At 55.8% G+C, this 23001-nt stretch overlaps 1 protein-coding gene across 1 annotated transcript; it reads left to right on the top strand.

The window, feature by feature from the left end:
* Positions 1 to 764: 764 nt before the first annotated feature.
* Positions 765 to 18804, top strand: PPP2R5B (protein phosphatase 2 regulatory subunit B'beta). Its single transcript, XM_024193586.3, has 13 exons — positions 765 to 3094; positions 9672 to 9868; positions 10250 to 10351; positions 10706 to 10798; positions 11461 to 11591; positions 12370 to 12429; positions 12797 to 12905; positions 14400 to 14453; positions 14537 to 14587; positions 14955 to 15074; positions 15501 to 15628; positions 16023 to 16124; positions 16802 to 18804. The coding sequence occupies exons 1-13, from the start codon at positions 2896 to 2898 to the stop codon at positions 16947 to 16949; spliced, it is 1494 nt and encodes a 497-aa protein (XP_024049354.1). The 5' UTR covers positions 765 to 2895; the 3' UTR covers positions 16950 to 18804.
* The last annotated feature ends 4197 nt before the right edge of the window (positions 18805 to 23001 follow it).

The raw sequence follows: 23001 nt of genomic DNA, 5'->3' as shown, positions 1-23001 counted from the left end.
AAAGCCCCTGTCTGAGTAGCACAGAGGAAATCAGGTTGTAATCATGTCACAGTCAAATGATTAATGCTAATGTTCCCAGTGCTGGGGATGGGCGCTCTCCGACTGCAAGGCCAAAACCTCCTTACATGCCTGACTTGAAGCTCTCAGAAACTTTGCACACATTCTGTTTGGGGAATGTCCCCATGCAATAGTGTGAGCGGCCTGCGGTGCAAGTGACACTACAACTGCGTGAGGAGCTCTGCCGGCACGTGTGCACAATTCCTCCTGCAACAGGGCAAGCAATTCCTGGAATAACTGAGCGACCCCTAGTGCAAACGTGTGAGCAGATCCCAGTGCAGCTGCACAGCGCCTGGTGCCTCCTGTGCAAATGGGCCCCGGTGGCAGCTGCAGTCATGTCACTTGAGCAACACCCTGGTGCACCAATGTGGGCAATTCCTCGTGGAGGTGCAAAAGCTGTGAGCCGTAGGAGCAACCCCTAGTGCAACTGAGCACTACCTGCTGAGCTCCTCCCAGTCCATCCGGGAGCGCCCTGTGCCTTTAAAACTGGGCCGAGTCCTGCTCTCAGCCCAGCCAATGGCCGCTGGGGGTGACATCATCCTACAGCAATGACGCAGGTTCTATTTTTAAGGGACCAATGGGTTGGTCGGAAGGGCGTCACGTGGCCCTGAGAGGTTACTTAATGTCAACCTAATGAACGGTGCAGCATCAAAGAGAGGCAGGGGAGGCTGCTGGCTGGGGAGGGGGGGGCCTTGCGGGACCAGGGGGTTGGCGCTGCCTGGGCCGGGATCCCATGCACCGAGCTGGGCAGCTGCTGCATCCAAGCCCCTGACCTCGGCCCCAAGCCATCGGCTGCTCCCTGGATCCGCACAGGCCGAGCTGCAGAGAGGCGGGGGAGCTGGTCCATGAGGCTGCAGGCATCCCCGGTGGGGCAGCCCCCAGGAAGAGGAGACGAGCCGCGCGCCTCACCTTAGCTTCCCCACTGCGTTGCGGGGCGGGGGCCTCGGGTTGTTTTTGCAAGCCCCGGTTGAACTTGGCTCTGGGCAGGGTGGGAGGGGGACAAGAAGGGAGGAGGCCTCGGTCTCTGCATTGCAACAAGGGCAGGCTTCGCAACGGGGGCTGTTATTTATTTAATTTGCTTGACTGTTTACGAGCTTCCCAGCAGGGCAGAGTGTTGAGGGAGTCATGGTAAGATGAGTCCAGCGTCTCTCCAGAGCCCTGACCCTGCCACCTGAGGAGGGGAGCAGGTGTGGGAGTGACCCCCAGTCTTTCCCCCCTACACAGAGATCTCTTGCTTTCAGTGCAACTGACTGTAGGTTGGGGGATGCAACTTGGTGCAGAATGACCCATCCGCTGCATCGGTGGCTATCTCCCCCCTGTGCTCCCCAAACCTATCGCAGGTGACCCTGTTGGCGATGATTATATGACTGGCAACCCTCCTTTTTCCCCTCCCAGGACACAAATTTCCTCCTTCCTTTCCGACCCTCGGATCCTGGCCACATCAGAGAGAGACCGGAATCTCCTTCCAGTTTTTTATAGTAGGGTTACATTTTCGGGTGTGTGTGAAATCCTAGATCTGTTACATTTTGGCTTAAATATTGTGGCTTGCCTCTCTCTCCAAAGGGACAGAAGCTGCCTAGGTAAAGGGCAGAGGGGATTGAGCTACTTACAGCATCCTTAAGCCATAAGCTTTGCCAGTGAATGGAAGATAGTGTGTGTGTGTATTATTTATTTGGTGCATGGGTTTGATTTTTTTTTTTAAAGGATAAAGTCTTCCATTTAGTTCCCAAAACAAGCTGGGTAGCTGTGGGCACAGTGCTGTAAAAAGCATTTAAATTTCTCTTCCCCATAGTGACAGCAGGGTGGGGAACTGCAGTCTGTGTCATTTTAGCAACTTCCCCCTTTGTAAAGTTTTTGCTGCTTGAATGGGGGTAGCAGGTCAGATTGGTGTGTGCAATTTACTACGTTGCTGCTAAATTCAGGGGTTGGTGTTGCATCATTGCTTTGGCTTGAGAGTGGAGGAAGCTGAAAGCAAATGAACTTAGGGAAGTGTCTAGTTTTGGAAGAGATGGTTTACAAATGTGTCTTTTAAAATCCAGTCTTAAATCAGAGAGAGCACAGTCTGGTTGGCATTGAATGCACTAATACTTAGGGGTTTGCAAAAAGGGATAGGGGTTTTGCTGCTAGAATTGCCCCCTAAAATTTATCCTACAGTCACCAAAGTTTGAAGAGAGCTGGTTTCAAATCCTTGTTGGCTTCTGATTCGTCAGGGTCACTACTGGGGGGAGAGGTGTCTGAACTGGGCTGCCTGATTCATTCCCCCTTGGAGACACGTGGGGAAGAGAAACTTGGGATTCAGAGTAAAAACTCTTTGCTTTCCAAATGCACCAGGAACTTACCTTAACCCACGCTTGAGGAACTGCCTGGATTTCAGCCGAACTCGTCCTCTGCATCGGGCTGCCCCTGGAATAAATAGGCGATCCCCCACCCCTACCATTGTAGCCAAGTGGGGGACAGGTGTTTGTGTGTGTGTGTGGGAGAATACCTCCTGCAATGATTCATGCCAAAGCAGGTGTCTCGTCGGGTCTGAAACTTTGAATGTACCTGTGGACCTAAAGTAAGGCTCCAGGCCTGGAATCCTCTTGGAAATTGGATACTGGACGATCACCCACACCCCGCCCCGGGGTGCGAAGGGGAGCTGTGTTGGATACGTGCTGCCCTCTTGCCATGGGGCGTGTGCTGAGGATGCGAGTAGCTTATATTCCTGTCATGTTGGACACCTCTCCAGAGTGCTAACGGGCACTGCTTTACCCAGCATCCTCTTGGCTTAGCCAGAGTGGCCCTGTCTATTGGAGGAGAGGAGCCAAGTAGCTCTGATAGCTGCCCCCACCTGCGAACATGGAGACCAAGCTGCCCCCCGCTGGCACCCCCACCAGCCCCTCATCCCCAGGGATGTCGCCCGTCCCCCCGCCTGATAAAGTGGACGGTTTCTCCCGGCGCTCCCTGCGCCGCTCCCGTCAGCGCCGCTCTCACAGCTCGTCCCAATTCCGGTACCAGAGCAACCAACAGGAGCTGACACCCCTGCCCTTGCTGAAAGGTGAGTGTCGCACAACTGGTGGGGCTGGGAGTGGGACTCCTGGGTTCTGTCCCAGCTCTGGGAGGGGAGTGGGGTCTAGTTGTTGGAGCGGGGGTTGGGAGTCAGGAGTCCTGGATTCTCTTAGCTCTGGACAAGTGCCTCCCATGCCTCAGTTTCCCCATCTCTGAGAGGTGGGGATTTCTGCCCTATCTGCTTGAGGGACGACACTGATATTTGCACAGGGTTTGTCCCATTCAGCAGGTCAGGGAATGTTCAGTGTGAGCTGAGACTGTCCTTTCCTGTCAGCCCTGCTTAGCCCTGTGTTCCCTTGTCACCCCCACCCTGTCATCCACAGCCAGACCTGGGCTTTGAGTGCCTTAGTGTTATCCTGCCCTTGGTGATTCCAAACAGCACCCCATCCCCAGTGTCACCCTGTACAGGGGTCACCTGGGTGCTCTGGGGCTAACTGATCTTGGGCGTTGTTAATGTAGGGTTTTCTAGGAGTCCTAGTGCTGTCTGTACTGGGTTTGTTATGGTACAGTCTTCTTGGGAGCATCAAGCCTGGCTTTGTTTTTGTAGGGTTGCCTGTGAGTGCTGGGCTTTGTAATTGTAGGGTCTCCTGGGAATTCTGGGGGCTGCTGCTAATTGTGCTGTAGGTCCTTTAGTGGAGCTAGGCCAGGTTTGTTGGAGGGTCACATGGGAGCTCTGGGCCTGGTTTGTTGTAGGGCTGTGTGGTAGTTCTGGGCTTGTGGTGGTGGCGTTACTTGTCAACGCTGGTTGCAATTCTCCCCTCCCAGGCTGGTCTGAGCTTGGCTCTGCTGTGATGTGTTCCCTGCCCGCTCCTGCAAAGAGGGAAGTGGCTGGAACCCCTTAGTCACCACACCCCTCCCTCTTGCCTTAGCCCTCCTTGGCCCAGTGACTCAGCCACCCTGCATGGCCCAACAGGCCCCTGGGAAATGAGGCAGCCCCATGAGGACTGGCTTAGAACCAACCACAGGGCGGGGGACTGGCTGCTCAGGGGGCGGGGAATGGGATGTTGGCACCAGTTCCCATCCAGGCTGAGTTACTGGGACATCACTGACCTCTGATGCCCATTTGGTTGCCCACAGCATGAGATGAATTTTACCAGGTCTCAGCCGGGCTCCAAGCAGGACATGTGGCTGCACTGCACAGCCAGTGCCGTTGGAACACAGAGTAGGGCTGAGCTGGGCTGGCCCTATCCTGTTAGTTTCCAGTCTGCAATGGCAGGGGTGTGATGCTGATGCCCTGCTAATGCCTCCCCTAACAGCACTGGCAGCTCCTTGTGCCCTCCATGCCCTTAGTTCAAACCTTCCCGTTCCTTACTTCTTTGGGAGTCTCCAGGCCCTGGCCTGCTAGACAGTCCCAATCGCCTTCTCGTCCCATAGGGGATTCAGACTTGGGAGGAGCCCTGGTATGGAAGCTAGGGATGGAGGGAGGATCTTTTGGGGTCTTGCAGCATCGTTCAAGCCCTTAGTGGGTGGCAGGCCCACCTTGGGCAGGGAGGTGTCCTGTAGGGGCAACTGTTCCCTGGTTGTCTTGTGCTTGTTGTGTGTACAAGCTATCATGCTGCATCAGACCCATGGGCCCATCTAGTCTGGCCTAGTATCTAGACTTCACTTCCTGAGCTGGGGATAGAACTCTAGAGTCCTAACTTCCAACCCCCCTGTCTCTTTCCCCCCCCCCGCCACACACACACTCTAACCACTGGACCCCACTCCCCTCTCAGAGCTGGGAATAGAAGCCTGACTCTCAGCTCCCAACCCCCACCCCGCTAGATCCCCTCCCCCCCTCAGTACAATGCTGGGTGTTTGCTTGGTTTCTCTAAGTGCCTTTTGGAGCCAGCAGCCAAATTGATGCTGAGTGTCTCCCTGGGAACCTTCCCAGATACCCACTGGCTCTCTCAGTGGCTGGGGGGTGGGGTTATGTATGTGGGAGCTCAGGGCTGTAATAGAAGGGGGGTTGCAAGTCAGCGTGAAGAACGATTTGCAGCTGACGTCAGACACCAGTCTGGTATAACTGACCTGGCCATGCGTGTACCTGGGTTTGATTTGCCATGACACTCATGGGCCCTTCTGAGCCAACTTCAAGCAGGCCGGGGTCAGTGTGCAGCCGGCCTTCACACCTGGGGCCAGCGAGAGGATCCCCCACGCTGTGGCCAAAGACAGTGTCACAACTCGCTGGCGATAGCCCTCTGACCAGATTGGATGGTGGGCTGAGGGCTTTGCCACAGATTGGCTTGGCAAGCTCCACATCTGCTAGGAAGCACTGGGCTAGGGTAGCAGGTGGGCTGTGGGTCGGGATAGAGGGACCCCAGCAGAGCTCCATGCATGTGCGAGCTCAGCTCTGCAATAGCAAGAAGCTCTTCAAGCTCCAGAGATTTAAAAATGCAGTGTGGGATTTGGCTTCCCACATGTCTGCCGCCCGAGTTGGGGGATCCCTTGGGTCTTCCACAGATCGTGTCCTCACCCCCACACTGCGGTCCCTGCCCTGTAAGCTTCTCTCTGTTCAGAGTTGCCTGGAGGCTGGTGCTGCTAACTGCATAGGGCTGTCACTGGGGGCTTACTTAGGTGAGACCCGGAAGGGAGTGGGACTGAATGGCCTTCCCCTCTAGGGGGCCCTGGCTCAGGTCTGGCCCCAGGGTAGGCGAACTGGCTGGCTCAGGGGTGGGGAATGGAACATGAGGCCTTTCCCCTCCAGGGGCCACCTGCTCTGCTGCAGACTGCTTGGTGGCCTCTGTCTGGAGTGAATTTGTCAAGTCTCAGTCTGGTTCCAAGCTGGGAGGGGAGGCACCCATCCGTCTGCACCTTCAGTGGCTGAGGCCTTGGTGGTGAATTCAGTCTGTCTTCCCTTAGAAACCCCCCAGCTCCAGTGTTCAGCATCCCCCAGTGTCTGACTTAAAGATCTTGCCTGTCAATCCCTACCCCCCCATACCAGCTGTGCCCCTGGTATCTTCCGGGGTGGGGACAGAGCTCGATGGCAAGGAGGTACTGGTGGCAGAATTTGGAGGTAGGGGAGATGTGCTCCATCTGTGTCCAGCCTGGAGGTGCAGGCGAATTTCTGTAGGCCTGTTTTATTGGGTCTCCTGTTTCTCTCCCTGCCCAGAATGGAACATGAGGCACCAGAGCTGCCTGGCAGGGAGAGAGGTGAACACTGGAGAGGGACAGGACGCTGCCTTGCTTGTGTCTGGGGGAGCAGGGGCTTCTGCTGGGGCTAGATCATGGGTCCTGGGGAGCCAGGTTCTCTCTCTTGGCTTCAGGGGACCTTGTCCCAGCTGCATCTCTGGCTGGGGCTGCCTCCTGTGCTGCTGTCTCCACCTAGAGGCAAGAAATTGCCTGCCTTGGGAGACAGCCCTGGGAGGAATATGGGCATCCTCTCTCCTCCTCCCCCACATCTGGCCTTCTGCTCCTCCCCCGCCCCACTTCCCAGAGCTCTGGATGCTGTTGCTTCTTCTCAGATCTCTGCTGCTGTGGAGACGGTCCTGTGGGGCTTGCTACCCGCTGGCCTCCCTGACGAGAGCACCAGGAGTGGGCTTGCTGAGCCAACTCACTGCTGCGCCTCAGTCCTGACCCACGGGCACCCCTGGCTCTGCTGCTGATGCGTCTCAGTCTCAACTTGCAGCACCCTCTACTGTGTCAAACTCCGTGTTCGTCTTTCCTGCCTCAGATGCACCTCCCCTGGCCCAGTGCTTGTCATGAGTGGCCAGTGCCTATATTCACACCCAGGTCCATGGAGGCAAAAGGCCAGTCTTGCAGCAGTGCCTCCCAGTACCCCACCTACCTAACCAGGACCCCCCCCCCGGTCTCCCCACTCTTATCCCAGCCTCATGTGCCCTAGCTGTGCTTCCACGTGTTGCTGGAATACTGAGGGCGTCACAGGCAGGGGCTGTGCCAGTCCCAGCTTGGTGGCCACTCGCTGGGGTGGGGGTGGGGGCTGCCTGTTCTTGCTGATCAAAGCTGGCGCCAGTGCCATCTCCCCAGAGAGCTGTCGGGGCTGAGTAGTTCAGAGTTCACTTGAGTTCAGAGTGGAACCTAGATATGGGGCTGGGGAGGGGCTCTGACGTATGGAGAACAAGGGGTGTGGAATCCGAGATCATCTGTTCAGAATTTACTGGGGCTCTGCTAGATTCCCCACCCCATGTCTGCCCCACTATTTTAAGGGAGACTCTATGCTGAGCCAGTGGCTGGGAGGGCTGTAATCTGAGCATTGAGGGAGGTGCACTGGGGTGACTTTCCCTGCTGGCCCCAAATGACGATCAATGGGGGTGGATTAAGAAAACCAGAGACAGCCCTGGCAGTTTTATTGCAGGGTCCCTGGCTGTCTTGATGCTCCCTGCTGCACACCAGGTCTGGGTGGCTGTCGGGGCAGGTTGAGTGGGGTCTAATGGTTAGAGCGCTAGGACTCCAGGGTTCTATTTCTGGCTGTGCCACTGACCATAAGCAAGTCTCTTCCCCTCTCTGTGCCTCAGTTTCTCCCTCCCATCCTGTACTTTTTGAGTGAGGTCTTCAGGGCAGGGACTGTCTTTTGAAAGTGTCTGTTCAGTGCCCAGCACGACAGGCCCCTGATCTTGGAGGGGTTGGGGCTCTCTGCAATGCTATCGTCATACCCATAATTATTCTGGTTCTTGGTCCGTTGGATTATCTGATTCCCTAATGAGGATGCCACACAGAATACTGGACTGGCACTCAGGACACTTGGGTTCTATTCCTGGCTTTACCACTGGCCTCCTGGGTGACTTTGGACGAGTCCCTTCCCTGCTGTGTGCCTCAGTCTCCCCATCTGTAAAATGGAGATAATGATGCTGACCTCCTTTGTAAAGTGCTTTGAGATCTATGGGTGAAAAGTGCTAGATAAGAGCTGGGGATTATTACCCTGTCTCCCTCAGCAGGAGTCTGAACTGGTTTGCTTTTCAAGGCACTTTGAGCATCCAAGAAGGAGTCCCTGGTTTAATCTGTGGGTTCACACAGGTATAAATCCCAGCTCAAGTAGACATACGTGGGCTAGTTCTGCTTGAGCAAGAGCCTAAAAATATCAGCCTGGCTGCAGTGGCTTGGGCTTGCTGCCCTAGTACATGGAGGGCAGTATTGTACCATGTCAGGGAGTCGGGCAGCATTGTACTCGCTTGGCTAGTCCAGGCTGCCACCGCGGTCGCACTGATATCTTGCTAGCTCAAGCTCTGTCTACCTGAGCTGGGGAGCTGCTGCATAGATGTGCCCTGTGTCACAGCTCCTCCAAGAAAGTCACTAATGATGTCTAGAAATGGAGTCTGCATCCCATCCTGAGGTGACGTGTTCCCAGTCAGTATGGGGATAGTTGAAACCCCTCCCTACCCCCATTATTATTGGGTTTTCTATTTTTGTTGCCTCTCTAATCTGCCTGAGAATTTCACCATCACGGTCACCATTCTGGTCAGTGGGGTCGGTAGTATATTCCTACTGCTATACTCTTATTATTCAGCGTGGAATTTTTATCCCTAGAGATTCTGTGGGACAGTTTGATTAATTTAAGTTTTGTACTATATGTCTATCACATATAGTGCCACTCCTCCACCAGCACAACCTACTGTCATTCCTGTATATTTCCCGGTTACTACCGTGTCCCATTGATTATCACCAGTTCACCAAGTTTCTGTGATGCCTATTGTATCAATATCTTCATTCAATACAAGACACTCAAGTTCATCCCTTCTGGCCTTAGAATCTGTGACCCTGAATCACCACAAAACCCAGTGTGGAACTTCTTCACTGGCATTAAACAGGGCTTGGATTGTTAATTATTTGCATCGTAGTAGCACCTAGGAACCCTAGTCATGGACCATGGCCCCATTGCGTTGAGTGCTGTACAGACACAGAGCAAAGACTGTCCCTGGTGTAACGTAACATCGGAAGGGATCAGCTTGATGTGAATGGACCTTTCATGCTAAAGGGATTTGCTGACAGGGAGACACCCCTGGGGAGAGCTCCCTAGAGCAGGGACTGTGGTGATTCTCTGCATCCCCCAGCACAGTGAATTGGCTTGGGGTTTACCGTCTCTTTGGCTGTTCTCCCAGGATTAGGGCTTGGGGCTAAGCCCCCTCACCCATCCACCTAGGATTGAACCACTTCATGCTGGGGGCTGATGTTTGCTCAGTGCTGACTCCCCTTTCCCTAGATGTGGCAGTGCTGAACCCCCCTCCCCTGTGGGAATCGTACCACTTCATGCTGGTGGCATGCTCAGTGTTGCACCCCAGCCATGTGGGAATGTACCATTTTATGCTGGGGAGGATGCAGTCCATGTGGGATTGTACCCCTTTACACTAGGGGTGCATGCTTGGTTCTGAACCCCCAGCCCACAGTGGATTGTACCACTGTCTGGTGAGGAGGTGTGGTGTTGGGGCCAAGCCACCAGACCCACATGGGATTGTACCACTTTGTGTGTGGGGTGGGGGGGGGTCAGTGTCAGGCTGAGTGGGAGTCCATGTGGGATTGTACCATTTTCCCATGGGGGGGTTCGTCGTCAGGGCTAAACCTCCAATCCATGTGTGGGTTTGTACCACTTTGCGGTGGGGGGTGTCCTTGGTGCTGATGCCCCCTTTCCCCAGATGTGGCGGTGGCGGAGCTGCATGAGCTGCTGTGCAAGAAGCTCCAGCAGTGCTGTGTGCTCTTCGACTTTCTGGACTGCGTGGCCGACCTCAAGGGCAAGGAGATCAAGCGGGCGGCGCTCAACGAGCTGGTGGAGTGCGTGGCCACCAACCGCGGCGTCCTCATCGAGCCTGTCTACCCCGAGATCATCAAGATGGTGAGGGAGCAGGGCAGGGTGCCAGGAGGGAAATGGGGTCTGATGGGCTAGAGTGGGGCCTGGGAGCCAGGACTCCTGGGAACAGAACCCAGCTCTAGGGGTCGGGGTCTAGTGGGTTAGAGCAGGGATGGGGTTGGGAGCCAGGATTCCTGGGTTCTGTTCCCAGCTTTGGGAGGGTATACGGGTCTAGTGGGTTAGAGCAGGGGCAGGACTGGGAGCCAGGATTCCTGGGTTCTGTGCCTTTTTCCATTGCCTGAGTATTCTGGGTGGATTCTGACTCCAGTGGAGAATGGGGGCCGGATTGGGGTGTGAGGGCTGGGGATAGTGGTATGGGGGGTTCCCCAGGCCCAACTGACACCACCCCCCTTCTAATCGTGCCAGATCTCAGTCAACATCTTCCGGACTCTCCCACCCACTGAGAACCCGGAGTTTGACCCTGAAGAGGACGAGCCCAACCTGGAGCCCTCCTGGCCCCATCTCCAGGTGAGACACCCCTCAGGGAGCGTGTAGTGGGAGGACAGGGGTCCAGTGCCACTGGGGGCTGTGGGATTCGATCCCGCTGCCCAGAGAGGCAGCAGAATATAGTCACAGTTGGGGCCCCCGCCCAGAGTTGGCAGCACTCCCATCCAGTTGGCTGCAGGGCAAGGGTTGGGGGAGGGGCATGATTTCTAGTTCTGCTCCTGGGCGGGACTCCCTGCCATTCTTAAGGAGGATGTGTATTTCTGGGCAATGGAGCAGGGCTATGCCACAGAGTTGGGTGGCAAAGTGCTCGGATGAAAATACTATCTGGTGGGGAGTCACCATGCATCCAGCAGTGGTCTCAATTCTCTCACTCAGCTGGTCTACGAGTTCTTCCTCCGCTTCCTGGAAAGCCCTGACTTCCAGCCCTCTGTGGCCAAGCGCTACGTCGACCAGAAATTCGTGCTGCTGGTGAGTGGTGCCTGGGAAAGTAGCTGGATTGGGGGGGGCTGAGGAATATTGGGGGAGTGGATGAGGGGCTGCTGCTGTTAGGGTCTGTTGCAGCATGAGGAGTCAGTGGAGTTGGGGTAATGGCTGCTTTGATTCCCCTCCCTTGATCTACATTCAATGGGGCTCTTGGTCTGGGTGGTGGGAGCCTGGTTCCTAGCTGGGGTGCAGCAAGTTTGCTGGCTCTTGGCCTGACTGGGCTCCAAACCTCCATCATGATGGGGTGCGTTGGCTGGCAGCAGAGAAACCCTCCAGGACTGGACAGGCCCATTGGGAGCAGTACTCCGTGAGGTGGGTGCCTATGGTGACGGGGGCTTCACCCATTGCAGCCAATCCTGGGCTGGGGAAGCAGGCAGGAGTCCCAGAGCACGGGTGGGTGGACATGCCTAGAGCAGTTCTGGGATCTGGGTCGGTCCTACACCTGCTGGGGACAAACTAGTCATTGCACCTAGTGTCTGGGGTGGGGGAGGATGGGTCATTTGTGGGATAGCAGGGTTGGGGGTGGGGGGGGGAAGAGAGCTATCTCCCCCAAGGGATATTCAGGCTGGGTGTCGGGATGAAGGTTGCCGGGGGGGGGGGGGGGGGGTTTCAAGATCATCTGTGTGCCCCTCTCTGCTGCCCCCCAGCTGCTGGAGCTGTTTGACAGTGAGGACCCGCGGGAGCGGGAGTACCTCAAGACCATCCTGCACCGGGTCTATGGCAAGTTCTTGGGGCTGCGTGCCTACATCCGCAAGCAGTGCAACAACATCTTCCTCCGGTGAGCCCCCCAGGCAGCGTGGAGCCTGCTATGGGGCAGAGGTCCCCTTCCAGCCAGTTTCAAGCCAGACGCCCTGACCTAACCAAGGAGCATGGGCTGCCATGGCTCTCCAGGAAGTCCCTCCTGGAGGGGGTGGGACTTCCTGGGGATGATTTGTGGGCAGGGTTGGGATTCCCTGGGCATCATGCCTCCTTGGGGGTCAGGAGGGTGGGACTTCCTGGAAGTATGTCCGCAAAGCAGAAAGCCCCCCCAATCCCCTTCTGGTTGGCAGGTGCTTAAGTTGTGTCCCCTGGTCTCAGAGATGGGGCAGGGCCCTGAATTCCACCAGTTACCCAGGTCTCCCCCTGCCCTATGGGGGATGATGTGCCCTGAAGGGGCTGTGCCCCATATGCCCAGTATGTGGGGTGAGGCTGGGGAAATTCCCCCCCTAAATTTGACCATGGGGTTGGGGTGACCAGTAGAGGGTTACTGTGACTTGGAATGCCCATCAGGGAGCAGTGTACTGCCCAGGCTTCCTGGGAGTGTTCTCCAGTTGCTCTGGGCTGAAGCTGGTGGGGAAGCATTAGCCTACCCACAGCAGCCTCCCCTAGACCCCCCCATTCCCTCCAGAATTCACAGCACCTGTTTCCTCCCCACCACGCTGCTGGACAGGGCTGGCTCCCTCCTCCCCACATATGGGGACCCAAGGGGAGCACGCTCCAGTGGGGAGTTTGGGGTTAGTAAAGAGGCATTGGAGGCATTTTCATCTCTTACCTCTCTCCCCTCCCCTCCCTCCCAGGTTTATCTACGAGACGGAGCATTTCAATGGTGTGGCCGAGCTACTGGAAATCCTGGGCAGGTAATGGTTGCACATGGGGACAGGTATGCGCGGGGGGTAGAACGACACTCAGCCTTACAGGCCCATGATCTGTTTTCTGGGAGTCAGTAGAGGGTGCCCCATAAGGATTCAGCCCTCCCCAGGGGGCATCCCCCACTAGTAACCATAGAGTAGCCACCAGAGCACCTTGTACCCTGCCCCCTGGGGGCTGCTGAGATCTAGGGCTCCCTGGCCCCCATCCTACCACACCCCACAGCTTATCACATCCCACTCCCAGATGGAGCCAGCACAGCTCCAGCCCCCGGTCAGCTGCTGGATCCTGATCTCCGTCCTCCCAGTTGTGTATGTGTTTGTGTCACTACCTGTCCCTCCTCCCTTTACCGTGCAGCATCATCAATGGCTTCGCCCTGCCCCTGAAGACGGAGCACAAGCACTTCCTGGTGCGGGTGCTGATCCCGCTGCACTCGGTCAAATCCCTCTCCATCTTCCATGCCCAGGTAAGTGCCACCCCCCTTCTGGGAGTGGCCCTGAACTCTGACCTTTCACCTCCAGGGCAGATAAGGGGTCACCTCCAGGGGTGTGAGCTGCAGGAGCCTGCTCCTGAAATTGTGCAAGGAATAAGTGATCCCCAGGGAAGGGGCTGGTTCAAGGGGACTGGGAATGGGATACAGGGCCTTTCCCCTGTAAGAGGGTCTGGCTCTCATCTGGGAGATTGAAGAGTGGCCTCAGTGGCCGTGCCCTAGCGCAGCAGCAATGTGGGGGACCCCTGTGCTGTTCTGCCCGGGTCAGCGCTGCTTTTAGCCCCTCTGAGATTTGATTTCCCCTGCCCACTCTACACCCCCTGCAGTTCCAGGCATTGGAAGTTGCCTCACTACTTCCCCCTTGTGGCTGCCTTATGTCATAGCAGCACTGTGGGCCAAAGCTGGGACATTGTCAGTTATGGATAGGGCCCTACCAAAATCATGGTCAATTTCACACTCCTAGGATTTAAAAAATCATAAATTTCCTGATTTCAGCGATTTAAATCTGAAATTTCAGTGTTGTAATTGTAGGGGTCCTGACACAAAAAGGAGTTGGGGGGGGGGGTCGCAAGGTTATTGGGGACGGGGCGGGGGAAGGTTGTGGTACTGCTACCCTTACTTCTGTGCTGCTGCTGGCGGTGGTGCTGCCTTCAGAGTGGGCAGCTGGAGAATGGTGGCTGCTGGCTGAGATCCCAGCTCTGATCAGCAGTACAGAAGTAAGGATGGCAGGTATGGTATTGCCACCCTTACCTCTGCGCTGCTGCCTGCAGAGCTGGGCCCTCTGTCAGCAGCCGCCACTCTCTGGCCACCCAACTCTGAAGGCAACAGCACAGAAATAAGGGTGTCATGGTATGGTATTGCCACCCTTACTTCTGCACTGCTGCTGGCGGGGCGCTGCCTTCAGAGCTGGGTGCCTGGCCAACAGCCACTGCTCTCTGGCCACCCAGCTCTGAAGGCAGCGGAGAAGTAAGGGTGGCAATACCATGACCCCCCCTTTAAATAATCTTGCAACTCCGCCGCCCCCCCCCCCCCAACCCCCTTTGGGGTCAGGACCCCCAATTTGAGAAACCCTGGTCCCCCCCATGAAATCTGTATAGTACAGGGTAAAAGCACACAAAAGATCAGATTTCATGGTCCGTGATGTGTTTTTCATGGCTGTGAATTTGGAAGGGCCTTAGTCATGGACCCTGCTGATGCGAATCTGACCTCTTGGGGGAGGGGGTGGGGGAAATCTGCAGGTTGGGAGGGATCTCTGCGTCTGGTGCTGCACATGGGATGGGCATGGGGAGCAGACCTCCTGGCTTCTGGGGAGGTATCTAGGTGGTGGGGGATGCTAGGTGGTGGGGGTGTCTCAGATGCTTCTGCCGCCTGCTGATGGGATCTGAGCTCAATGGGCTAGGGAGGAATCTAGGGGGTGGGGACCAGTGCAGGGGATCCCTGTCTCTGATGCTGCCCCACTTCCCCTTGCAGCTGGCGTACTGCGTGGTGCAATTCCTGGAGAAAGATGCCACCCTGACAGAGCATGTAAGTGCAGCCCCATGGTGGGGGGTGGGATCCAGGGCCCAATGGCTCTCCCCTCTAACCCTTCCATGTCCCTCTTCCCTCAGGTGATCCGAGGACTGCTGAAATACTGGCCGAAGACCTGCACTCAGAAAGAGGTGGGGCTGGGGCTGGACGGGGGGCCTGCTAGCTGGGAAACAGGCTGACATGGGGAACTGCAGGCTAGGGTTGTGGGGAGGGGCATTGGTGGGGGGCATCTGTGCACTGCATAGGGGCCTAGAGGGATGTGAGGGGTGAAAGACTTGATAGCACTGGATGGGGTAAATGGGTTTTGGGTATTGGGGGATTTGGGGGCAGGCACAGGAGGTGGGTATTGTTCAGGGGACACTTGTTGGGTGTGGGGAGACATGGTCTGTGGGGATCAGGGAGCACACAGGCTGGGGTGTGACCTGGGTGGGGAATCGAGGGTGTCTCTCCTAGCCCTGTAGCTCACAAGGGGAGCTCTGCTTCTCCGCACCCCCGCAGGTGATGTTCCTGGGGGAGATTGAGGAGATCCTGGATGTGATTGAGCCCTCACAGTTTGTCAAGGTGCAGGAGCCGCTCTTCAAACAAATCGCACGCTGCATCTCCAGCCCCCACTTCCAGGTGTGTGCAGGCTGGGGGGGTGGGGCCTAGACTCCTCATGAGTCTGGGGCGTCCCCCATCAGGGCTGTAGGGCACCAAGGGTCACTGCCCCCAATTAGAGGCTGGGGAGGGGGTCCCATTCCCCCTCCCTTCAAGGGGGTCCAGACTCAGCCAAGCTGGGGTTCCCTGAGTCTGGACTGGTCCTGAATCCTGGGTCCCCCACTCCAGTTTGGGGGCTGAGGGGGTCAGGGCTCCCTCCTCCAGGTTGTTGGTGCTGAGGGGTCCTTTCCTCAGGCCTGGGGTGTAGTCAAGACCCCTGCTGATGGGAATCAGACTCCCAAAGGGCAGCCCCCAGCATTGACCTCAGGTGGCAGGGGAGGTGAGTGGGGGTGGGAGGGTGCAGGGCTGGGCAGCCCCCAGCACTCACCCTGTCTCCCTTGTACTCAGGTGGCAGAGCGGGCTCTGTACTTCTGGAACAACGAATATATCCTGAGTCTGATTGAGGACAATTGCCACACGGTGCTGCCTGCCATCTTCGGCACCCTCTATCGGGTCTCCAAGGAGCACTGGAACCAGTGAGTGTGTGTGAGGGATGTGTCTCAGCTGCCTGCCTCCTTTAGCCCCTGCAGGGCTCCAGGCACTGGGGATCCCTCCCCTAGGGTCTTGCTATCCCCCACAACCCCTCCCCTGCTGTGTAAGGAGCACGGGGTGTGGGTGGGTGGGTGTGTGTGGGTGTGTCTCAAGTGCATTGGGGAACTGGGGTGAGGAGCCTGGGCAGGGGGCTGTGGGGTGGGCATCTTGGCAAACCCCATGATGCTTTGCAGGGCTGTGGGGGGTGAGCATTGTGGCAAGCGCCAGGATGCGTTATGGGCAGAGGTGGGTGGGTTCCCTGGGGCAGGGAATCCAACATAGGTCTGGCAGCTGAAGCCAGTCAGGGTCTCACCTCTCCTCCCTCCCCTGTGCCTACAGGACAATAGTCTCCCTGGTCTACAACGTGCTCAAGACCTTCATGGAGATGAATGGGAAACTCTTTGATGAACTCACAGCCTCCTACAAGGTGGAGAAGCAGCAGTGAGTGGGGGCCAGGTGTTGGAGGGAATGTGGGGCATCCAGATGTTGGAGTGGGGGCCAATCTCCTCCCCCCCATGTCCTTAGGTCCAGCCCCTTCCATGCAGGAGTCCCTGGAGGATTCTCGGAGAGGTGGGCACTGCTGCCCAGTCATGTGACCTGCGGCCTGGCATTCTGTAGGCCATACCTGTCTCTTAGCCCTTGCACAGGGTTGGGCTGGGAGCTGGGGAGTGAGGAGCCCCTGGCTAGTTTGGAGTAAGCGACCCCAGCAGTGTGCAGAAGTGGGAGGCCAGAGGATGCTGCCGAGCTATTGTCCCCGCACAATGCCCTCGGGTGGTGCTCACCTCATCTTGGCCTGGGTTTCCTGGGGACATGCCCCATCCCCCACAATGCCCTGGGGCGGCTGAGGCCATCTTGGCCTGGGTTTCCTCAAGGCATGCCCCATCCCCCACAATGCCCTGGGGTGGCTCTGATGCCATCTTGGCCTGGGTTTCCTCGGGGCATGCCCCATCCCCCACAATGCCCTGGGGCGGCTCTGAGGTCATCTTGGCCTGGGTTTCCCAATGGCTTCTCCAGAGCCCCTGTGAGGGCGTTTGACTGCAGGTGCTGCCTTGGGTTATCGGTGAGGGGCCAAGTTGCGTGCTGCCTTCCCCCCTCACTCTGCTACCCCGTCTCTGCAGGGAGCTGAAGAAGGAAAAAGAGCGCCAGGAGCTCTGGAAGCAGCTGGACGAGCTGCAGCTGAAGAAGCTGCAGGGTCTGGAGGAGGCGCAAATGAACCGGCTCAATCTCCAGCACAGCCTGGGCTTGCAGAGTGGCAACAAGAGTTAGAGAGGTGCCCAGCCGGCCGCCAGCCCCTCCCCTGCCCAGCCTGTGCCAAACCAGAGCCGGCCCCTCCGTGCTGCAGGAGCCCACGGCCCTCCAGCCATCGCCATCCCCATCCCACCAGGGACACAGATCCAAAACAGGACTGGAGGGGGGCACCCCTGCCTCAGCAATTGCACCCCACTTGGGCTGGCACTTCTCCCCATCACATCTCCATGGTGTACACTTAACACATCACCCCACGTGACCTCTGTGGGTCCTAGCTGGCACAGGGGCATGTTTTTTGGGGTAGCCCCAGTGCCCCCCATTCCTTGGGGGTGCAGGGTCCAGCCTCAGCCCCTTGCCAAAGGGGCAGGGCCAGGCTACATCTTGGGGTAGGAGCAGGATAGGGATGCAATAGGCTGCAGGGGCGCAGGACCTCTAGTGAAGGGGTCCCCAGGGCTGCTGGGGGCAGGGTGAGTTGCTGGTGATTCCTGCCTTGGCAATCAGCCTGTCTCAGCTGTTCTGGTCCAGGGAGCCACCTCTATTTGGCATATGGGATATAACAAGGGGTTAGATGGGGGACCCAGCTTAGCTCTCCCCAGTGCAAACTGAACCCCCTGCCACACTGCAGTGGGTTGTGGCTGGCTCTGCTGTAGGGGCGGCATAGGGGGGCCCCTGTGTTTCTTAAAGCAATAGACCCTCTTGTTTCAACCTAGGGCTCCTAATGTAAAAGAGGAGGGAGTAGAGCCCCTTATGAGAGGCCGGGAGTTCAGTTCCTGTCCCCCTCCCCATCTGTGGAATGGGTGTTATGCTAGTACGAATGGGCAGGGTCTACTGATGAGCCTGGAGGTGGTGAGACTGAGCTGCTGTGATGGGAAGGACTCTGAAAAAGAGATCAGCTGAGCCTTGCATTGATCCTCCTCCATCTGTCCCCTTGGCTCATTACTGCAGCCCCTGGGGCAGATCCATCCCTCAGCCCTGGAGCCTGCTCCCCAAAACTTGGCAATTAGCTTAGGGGGGCACTCTCTGAGCTCCCCTATTCATCAGTGCACCCCACTTCACTCCCCTACAGAAACAGCTTGGGGGAGATCTCCCCCAATACATTGGGGCACCCCACAATCCTGATCCCATACATCCGTGCACCCCACAATCCCTCCCCTATCTCCACCCCCATCTCAGTCTCCTGCACAAACAGCATGGGGGAGATCCCCCCTCTCCTATATATCTGTGCACAATCCTGACTCCCCTGCACAAACATACTTTGGGGAGACTCCCCTGTTGTACCCCCCCACACCTCCCAATGGAATCCAGGCTTCTGTGGGATCCTGTTTTCTCCCCCCACCCTCCATTGCTGCTCCAACAGTCAAATGTATCTCCCCTAACATGAATGCCCCGATAGCAGAGATGTTCGAGGGAGCTGTGTAGTGCCCTCAGGTACAGGACCAGCAGCCATGGATGTGACAGCTCAGAGAACAGAAGGGATTGTTAGTGGGGAGGCAGGAGTGGAGGTCCTGTTGTCAGCCACTATCTAATTTTTTTTGGACACTGCTAAGGGACGGAGAGGGAAGCAGCTGGGGAACTGGACCTGGGGTCCATGGGTATGTGTGGGGGGAGTCCCCCTCCCTGGAGATGGGTGGTGGTGCAGAAAGGCAAGGAAGAGAGCAGCTTTATAGCCCTGCAAGGTTAATACCAATCTCCCCTGCCTCTTCCCCGCAATCCTCTTGGTTCAGCTCTTGGGGTACATTCCTTCTTGCCATGACCCCTCCCCCCAGCAGCTGTCAGCTGCTACTGTCACTTTAAAAGTTTGCTTCCTCCCTTTTCAATTTCTGTTGGAAACGTGGGTCAGTCTATTCAAAACAGTCTCTCTCTTCCCCCGCTCCCCCCCAAGATGGTGCACTCTATCCTGCAACATTCCCCCAGATGGTAGAGTCCGTATACCATCTAAACAGGGAGGGGGTATGGTCCATTCTGCTGCTTCCCCTTAGGGAATGATGAAGTTGAACCAACCCCTTTTCCAGCTTGGAGCCTTAATAGACTGTACCATCTGGGGAAATAAAGAGACGAGGCTGAAGATTACTATTTGATGTGGTCTTTGAGTGAATTGTACCATCTGGAATTAATTGTTGCATATTTGGGGCTAAAGAGGGAGGGGTCTGCATAGGTACCGCCATACGGAAGGGGGAGAAGGGTGTTGAATAGTCTGTACCATTTGGAAGGGCTGAATAGGCTGTGCTATCTCAGGAGATGGGGGAGGGATTTAGAACTGTTCCATTCTGGGAGCAGGGGGAATTGTATAGACTAGCATTGCTGGGTTGGGGAAGTTAAACTTGACTGTTCCAACTCTAGCAATTGGGGGGGGGGGGGAGAATAGACTGTACGGTCACAGGGCGAGGGAGGTTGGACTTGGCATTCCAGCTCTGGGAAAGGGATGAGTGCATAGTTTCTATTATATTAAAGGGGGTGAGCTGGATGGAACCTGCCATTGCGGGAGGGGGGGGCAGTTGACTGCCATTTGGCTGGGTGCATGGCAATGTATCTCATGGGTGGGAAGGAAGGGCCTGAATAGACTATGCCATTTGAAGGGGGTGTTGAATAGACTTACCATCTTGGGGTATGGGGGTTGAAAAATGCTCCATTTCTAGTTCTGCTGAGCCCATGCTCTTGCATCTCCACTGTCTTAATTTTCTTCCCATCTTCGAGTGCCGGCGCTGGCCAAAAGGCATCCCGGGTATCACATCGTGCCCTCAATACTAGGCATGACTTAAAATATTTTACAGTTCCCTGGGGGGTTTGTTATTTTTTTAATTACTATTTTATTGGTGGGAGTAGTGGGATATTTTTAATTTAAACCTTAATTTATTTGTAGCAACTCACGCCATACGGTGACTGTAGTAACCGGGTGCACAATTGTTGTCTCTTAGATACAGCGGCGATGTAGTTACTGTGAGAGGAATTGGGGTTGGGAATGGACACCAGGGGTTATTTTTGAGGGAGGAGGAATTTGGGGGAAGGGGTTGAGTAAAAAAACAAGAAATTAAATGACTATATTTAAAATAATTTGGTTTAAAGCTGCCCTCCCTCTTCCTCTCTCTCTCTTCCCCCCCCCCCCCTTATTTTCGTTTGCTGGATAAGTCTGTATTCAATAAAGAGATACTTTCATGTCACTGGGTTGTGCAGATTCCATTCACAAAGTGTTAGGCTGTGAAGGTGGGAGAAAGGGCATGTAGATGGGGGGCTGGGAGTCAGAACACCTGGGTTCTTTTTGCAGTCACTGATTTGTTCTGTGACCTTGGGCAGGTTGCAGATTACTGGGTTGTTCTATTGGTATGTAAAATGCACTCACCACAGCTGGTGGCAGAGTTAATTGCTGGACTGCAGTAGATGAGGGCAAAGTATTAACTCCTCATTGGGCAAAGAGAGAGATACAAGAGTTGAAAAGCAGGGTGGGAAGAGCGCTGCGGCTAGGCTATGGAGTTTGATGGGTAGAGGATGCTAGTGGCTCCCTCTGTTGAGGGAGGGGCAGACCTATGGAGTTCAGAGATTGCTCTAAATCCTTCTGCAGGGGATGGAAGCAAGAAGGCCAACCATGCTCGCTGTGCTTGGGCTGAGTGCTGGCCTGTTACCCCCTGCCAACAAGCAGAGCAAAGACGGATACCAGTGTCCTAGTGGTGAGCACCCAGTAATGAATAGGTGCCAACTCTCCCCCAGCAAGAATAAAAACCAGCACTATTTGCTCCCTACAGCCTAGGAAGGGCTGGCCTTGTGGGTACAGCTCTGTGGTGAGACCCTGGAGCCCTGGCTTCAAATCCTAGTTGTGTGTGTGGTGTTTTCCCCATCTCTAAGAGGGGGATCATAGCGTTTCCAGCAGGGTATAATCCCAATCACGCTTGGACGGGTCAGATACTCTAGGGGGTTGCAAGGACTCTAATGCCTGAGCTAATAACGATCTCCATTTGCTGTTCCACTAGCAGGGCTGTTATCCTGCCCCACTAGGCTGTGCTCTAGTCACATTCCAGGGCACAGCTCTGACTGTCTCCAGAAGGTTTCAGAGTAGCAGCCGTGTTAGTCTGTATCCGCAAAAAGAACAGGAGTACTTGTGGCACCTTAGAGACTAACAAATTTATTAGAGCATAAGCTTTCGTGGGCTACAACCCACTTCTTCGGATGCATATAGAGTGAAACATATATTGAGGAGAGAGATATATATACACACATACAGAGTATCTCTCCAGAAGAGGGCAGCAGCAATCACCCCACTGAAGAGCCTGTATATCCCAAACAGTCATGCAATCAGCAGATGGGGTTGGGGCAGTCCCTAGTAGGCAAAGGATGCCATTTAGCTCTGCACAGTGTGACCCATATGTGAGAGGTCATGATGCATGGACGATGCCGTTTTGCTCTACAGCCTGGTATCCTTCACACAGTGTGACCTTGCATGCTCCATATGGATGAGATCACACTGCAGAGTCTGCCATTTTTGTAGAGCAAAATGGCTGCCTCTATGCAGCATGACCTTGCATGTACAGGGGATGCATGGTCTTAGTCGCTGTGCAGATAATACCCTTTTGCTCTTCAAAATGGTGCCCTCCATGCAGGCTGGGGTCCCGGCAGGAAATACTTTGTTAAAATGCACTTGTGCCAGCAAAACTTTGGGAAGTGCTGATCTATATGGTTTGCTTTTAACTTGGTCCCTTTTGCTTCCCTCTCTCTCCTCCCCCCCCCCCCCCCCCCCAATCCAAGGGCAGGGATTCTTGTATTAAATACATCATTCCCCATGCCACAGGCAGTTGTATGTCGGAGGAGGCTGAAGAACCCCATCCTGTGGCTGCCCCACAGGGAACCTTCTCACCAGCTCTGCACCTCCAGCCGCTACTGGAACATCTACCCCAGCATAACCCATTGCATGTCTTTCTGCAGGTGCTGATGCTGGGGGCGGGGGGGCATTTTCACCCATGTGCCACGAGGGGAAGGGGAATTGGTGAACTGAACCATCAGCCAGTGCGTTGGCTCAGGGGTGGTACCAGTAGGAGGCCCCCTCCAGGAGGATGCTGGGGAAGCAGAGGTGGGGCACCTGTGGGACTCTGCCCCTGGAGGATGCTGGGAAAATAGAGGCATAGCATTGAGATTCAAGCCACAAATACATCTTCAGCAGGCAGACCACTTCCAATTGGCCAGCAGGCTTCCAAAGGGGGTGTTGCCTTCCCCATTAGGCAGCCAATGAGTTGCCCTTGCAAGTGTGTCTGTCTACCAGTCAGCAGGAGCACCTGCCCCCTATCGACCCATGAGGCAGTGGGTCCCCTACCATGGATGAGCGCTGAAGGCTTTGAATCCTTTCTAGCCTGGATGCCCTAGCAGGGCAGCAGCTGCCAGCCACTCACTGGCCTGCAGGGACCTCCATCGATCATGCCCCCCGTGGCTTGTTGCTGCCCCTGCAGGAGTGGCCTGGACTGATAGCAGCCAGGGGTGGGTGGGTGTGACAGAGCCTTTGGGGGGGCAGGTCTCCTTGTATCCTCCCACCAGTGTACTCTAATCAGAATAAAGTTTTCTATCGGGAGTCTGGTTCCTTGACACACAAATCAGCCCCACACTGGTCTCTGCCCCCTGCCCCTGCTCCCATGTTTAGTTCCCCTCTGCCACACCCCCACCATGTGTGCAGAGAGGAGTTTGCCGTGAAGGCCAAGTGGTTCCTGGCTTGGGAACACAATGGCTTGAGCTCATTGGGAGTGGGGTGGGGGCTACAGATCAGACTTCTGAACCATTGACCTGGCTGGGAGATGAGGCCCTTTACACAACCAGACTGTGGGTCCAGGACATCAGCTCAGCAAGAGGCTATAAACAGGAGAGGACCAAGTGGCTACCCCAGCCCAGAGTCCCCTTCCCTCCTTTGATGGTGTTAGCCTTTCCACCAGTGCAGTGAAGGTTGCGATCCCTGTTTTAAAGAGCAGGAAACTGAGACACGGAGTGACAGCAGTCACATGTTGAGAATATAATAGAACTCATGTGTTCTGGCTCCCCTCTTCACTTGCTCTAACCCACTAGACCCCACTCCTCTCCCAGAACCAGGGATGGAACCATC

The sequence above is a fragment of the Terrapene carolina genome, unplaced genomic scaffold, assembly GCF_002925995.2.
Source record: "Terrapene carolina triunguis isolate 2854851 unplaced genomic scaffold, T_m_triunguis-2.0 Scaffold89, whole genome shotgun sequence".
Lineage (NCBI taxonomy): Eukaryota > Metazoa > Chordata > Testudines > Emydidae > Terrapene > Terrapene triunguis.
The sequence above is the reverse complement of the archived record's forward strand: the minus strand, read 5'-3'. Positions and strand labels throughout refer to the sequence as shown.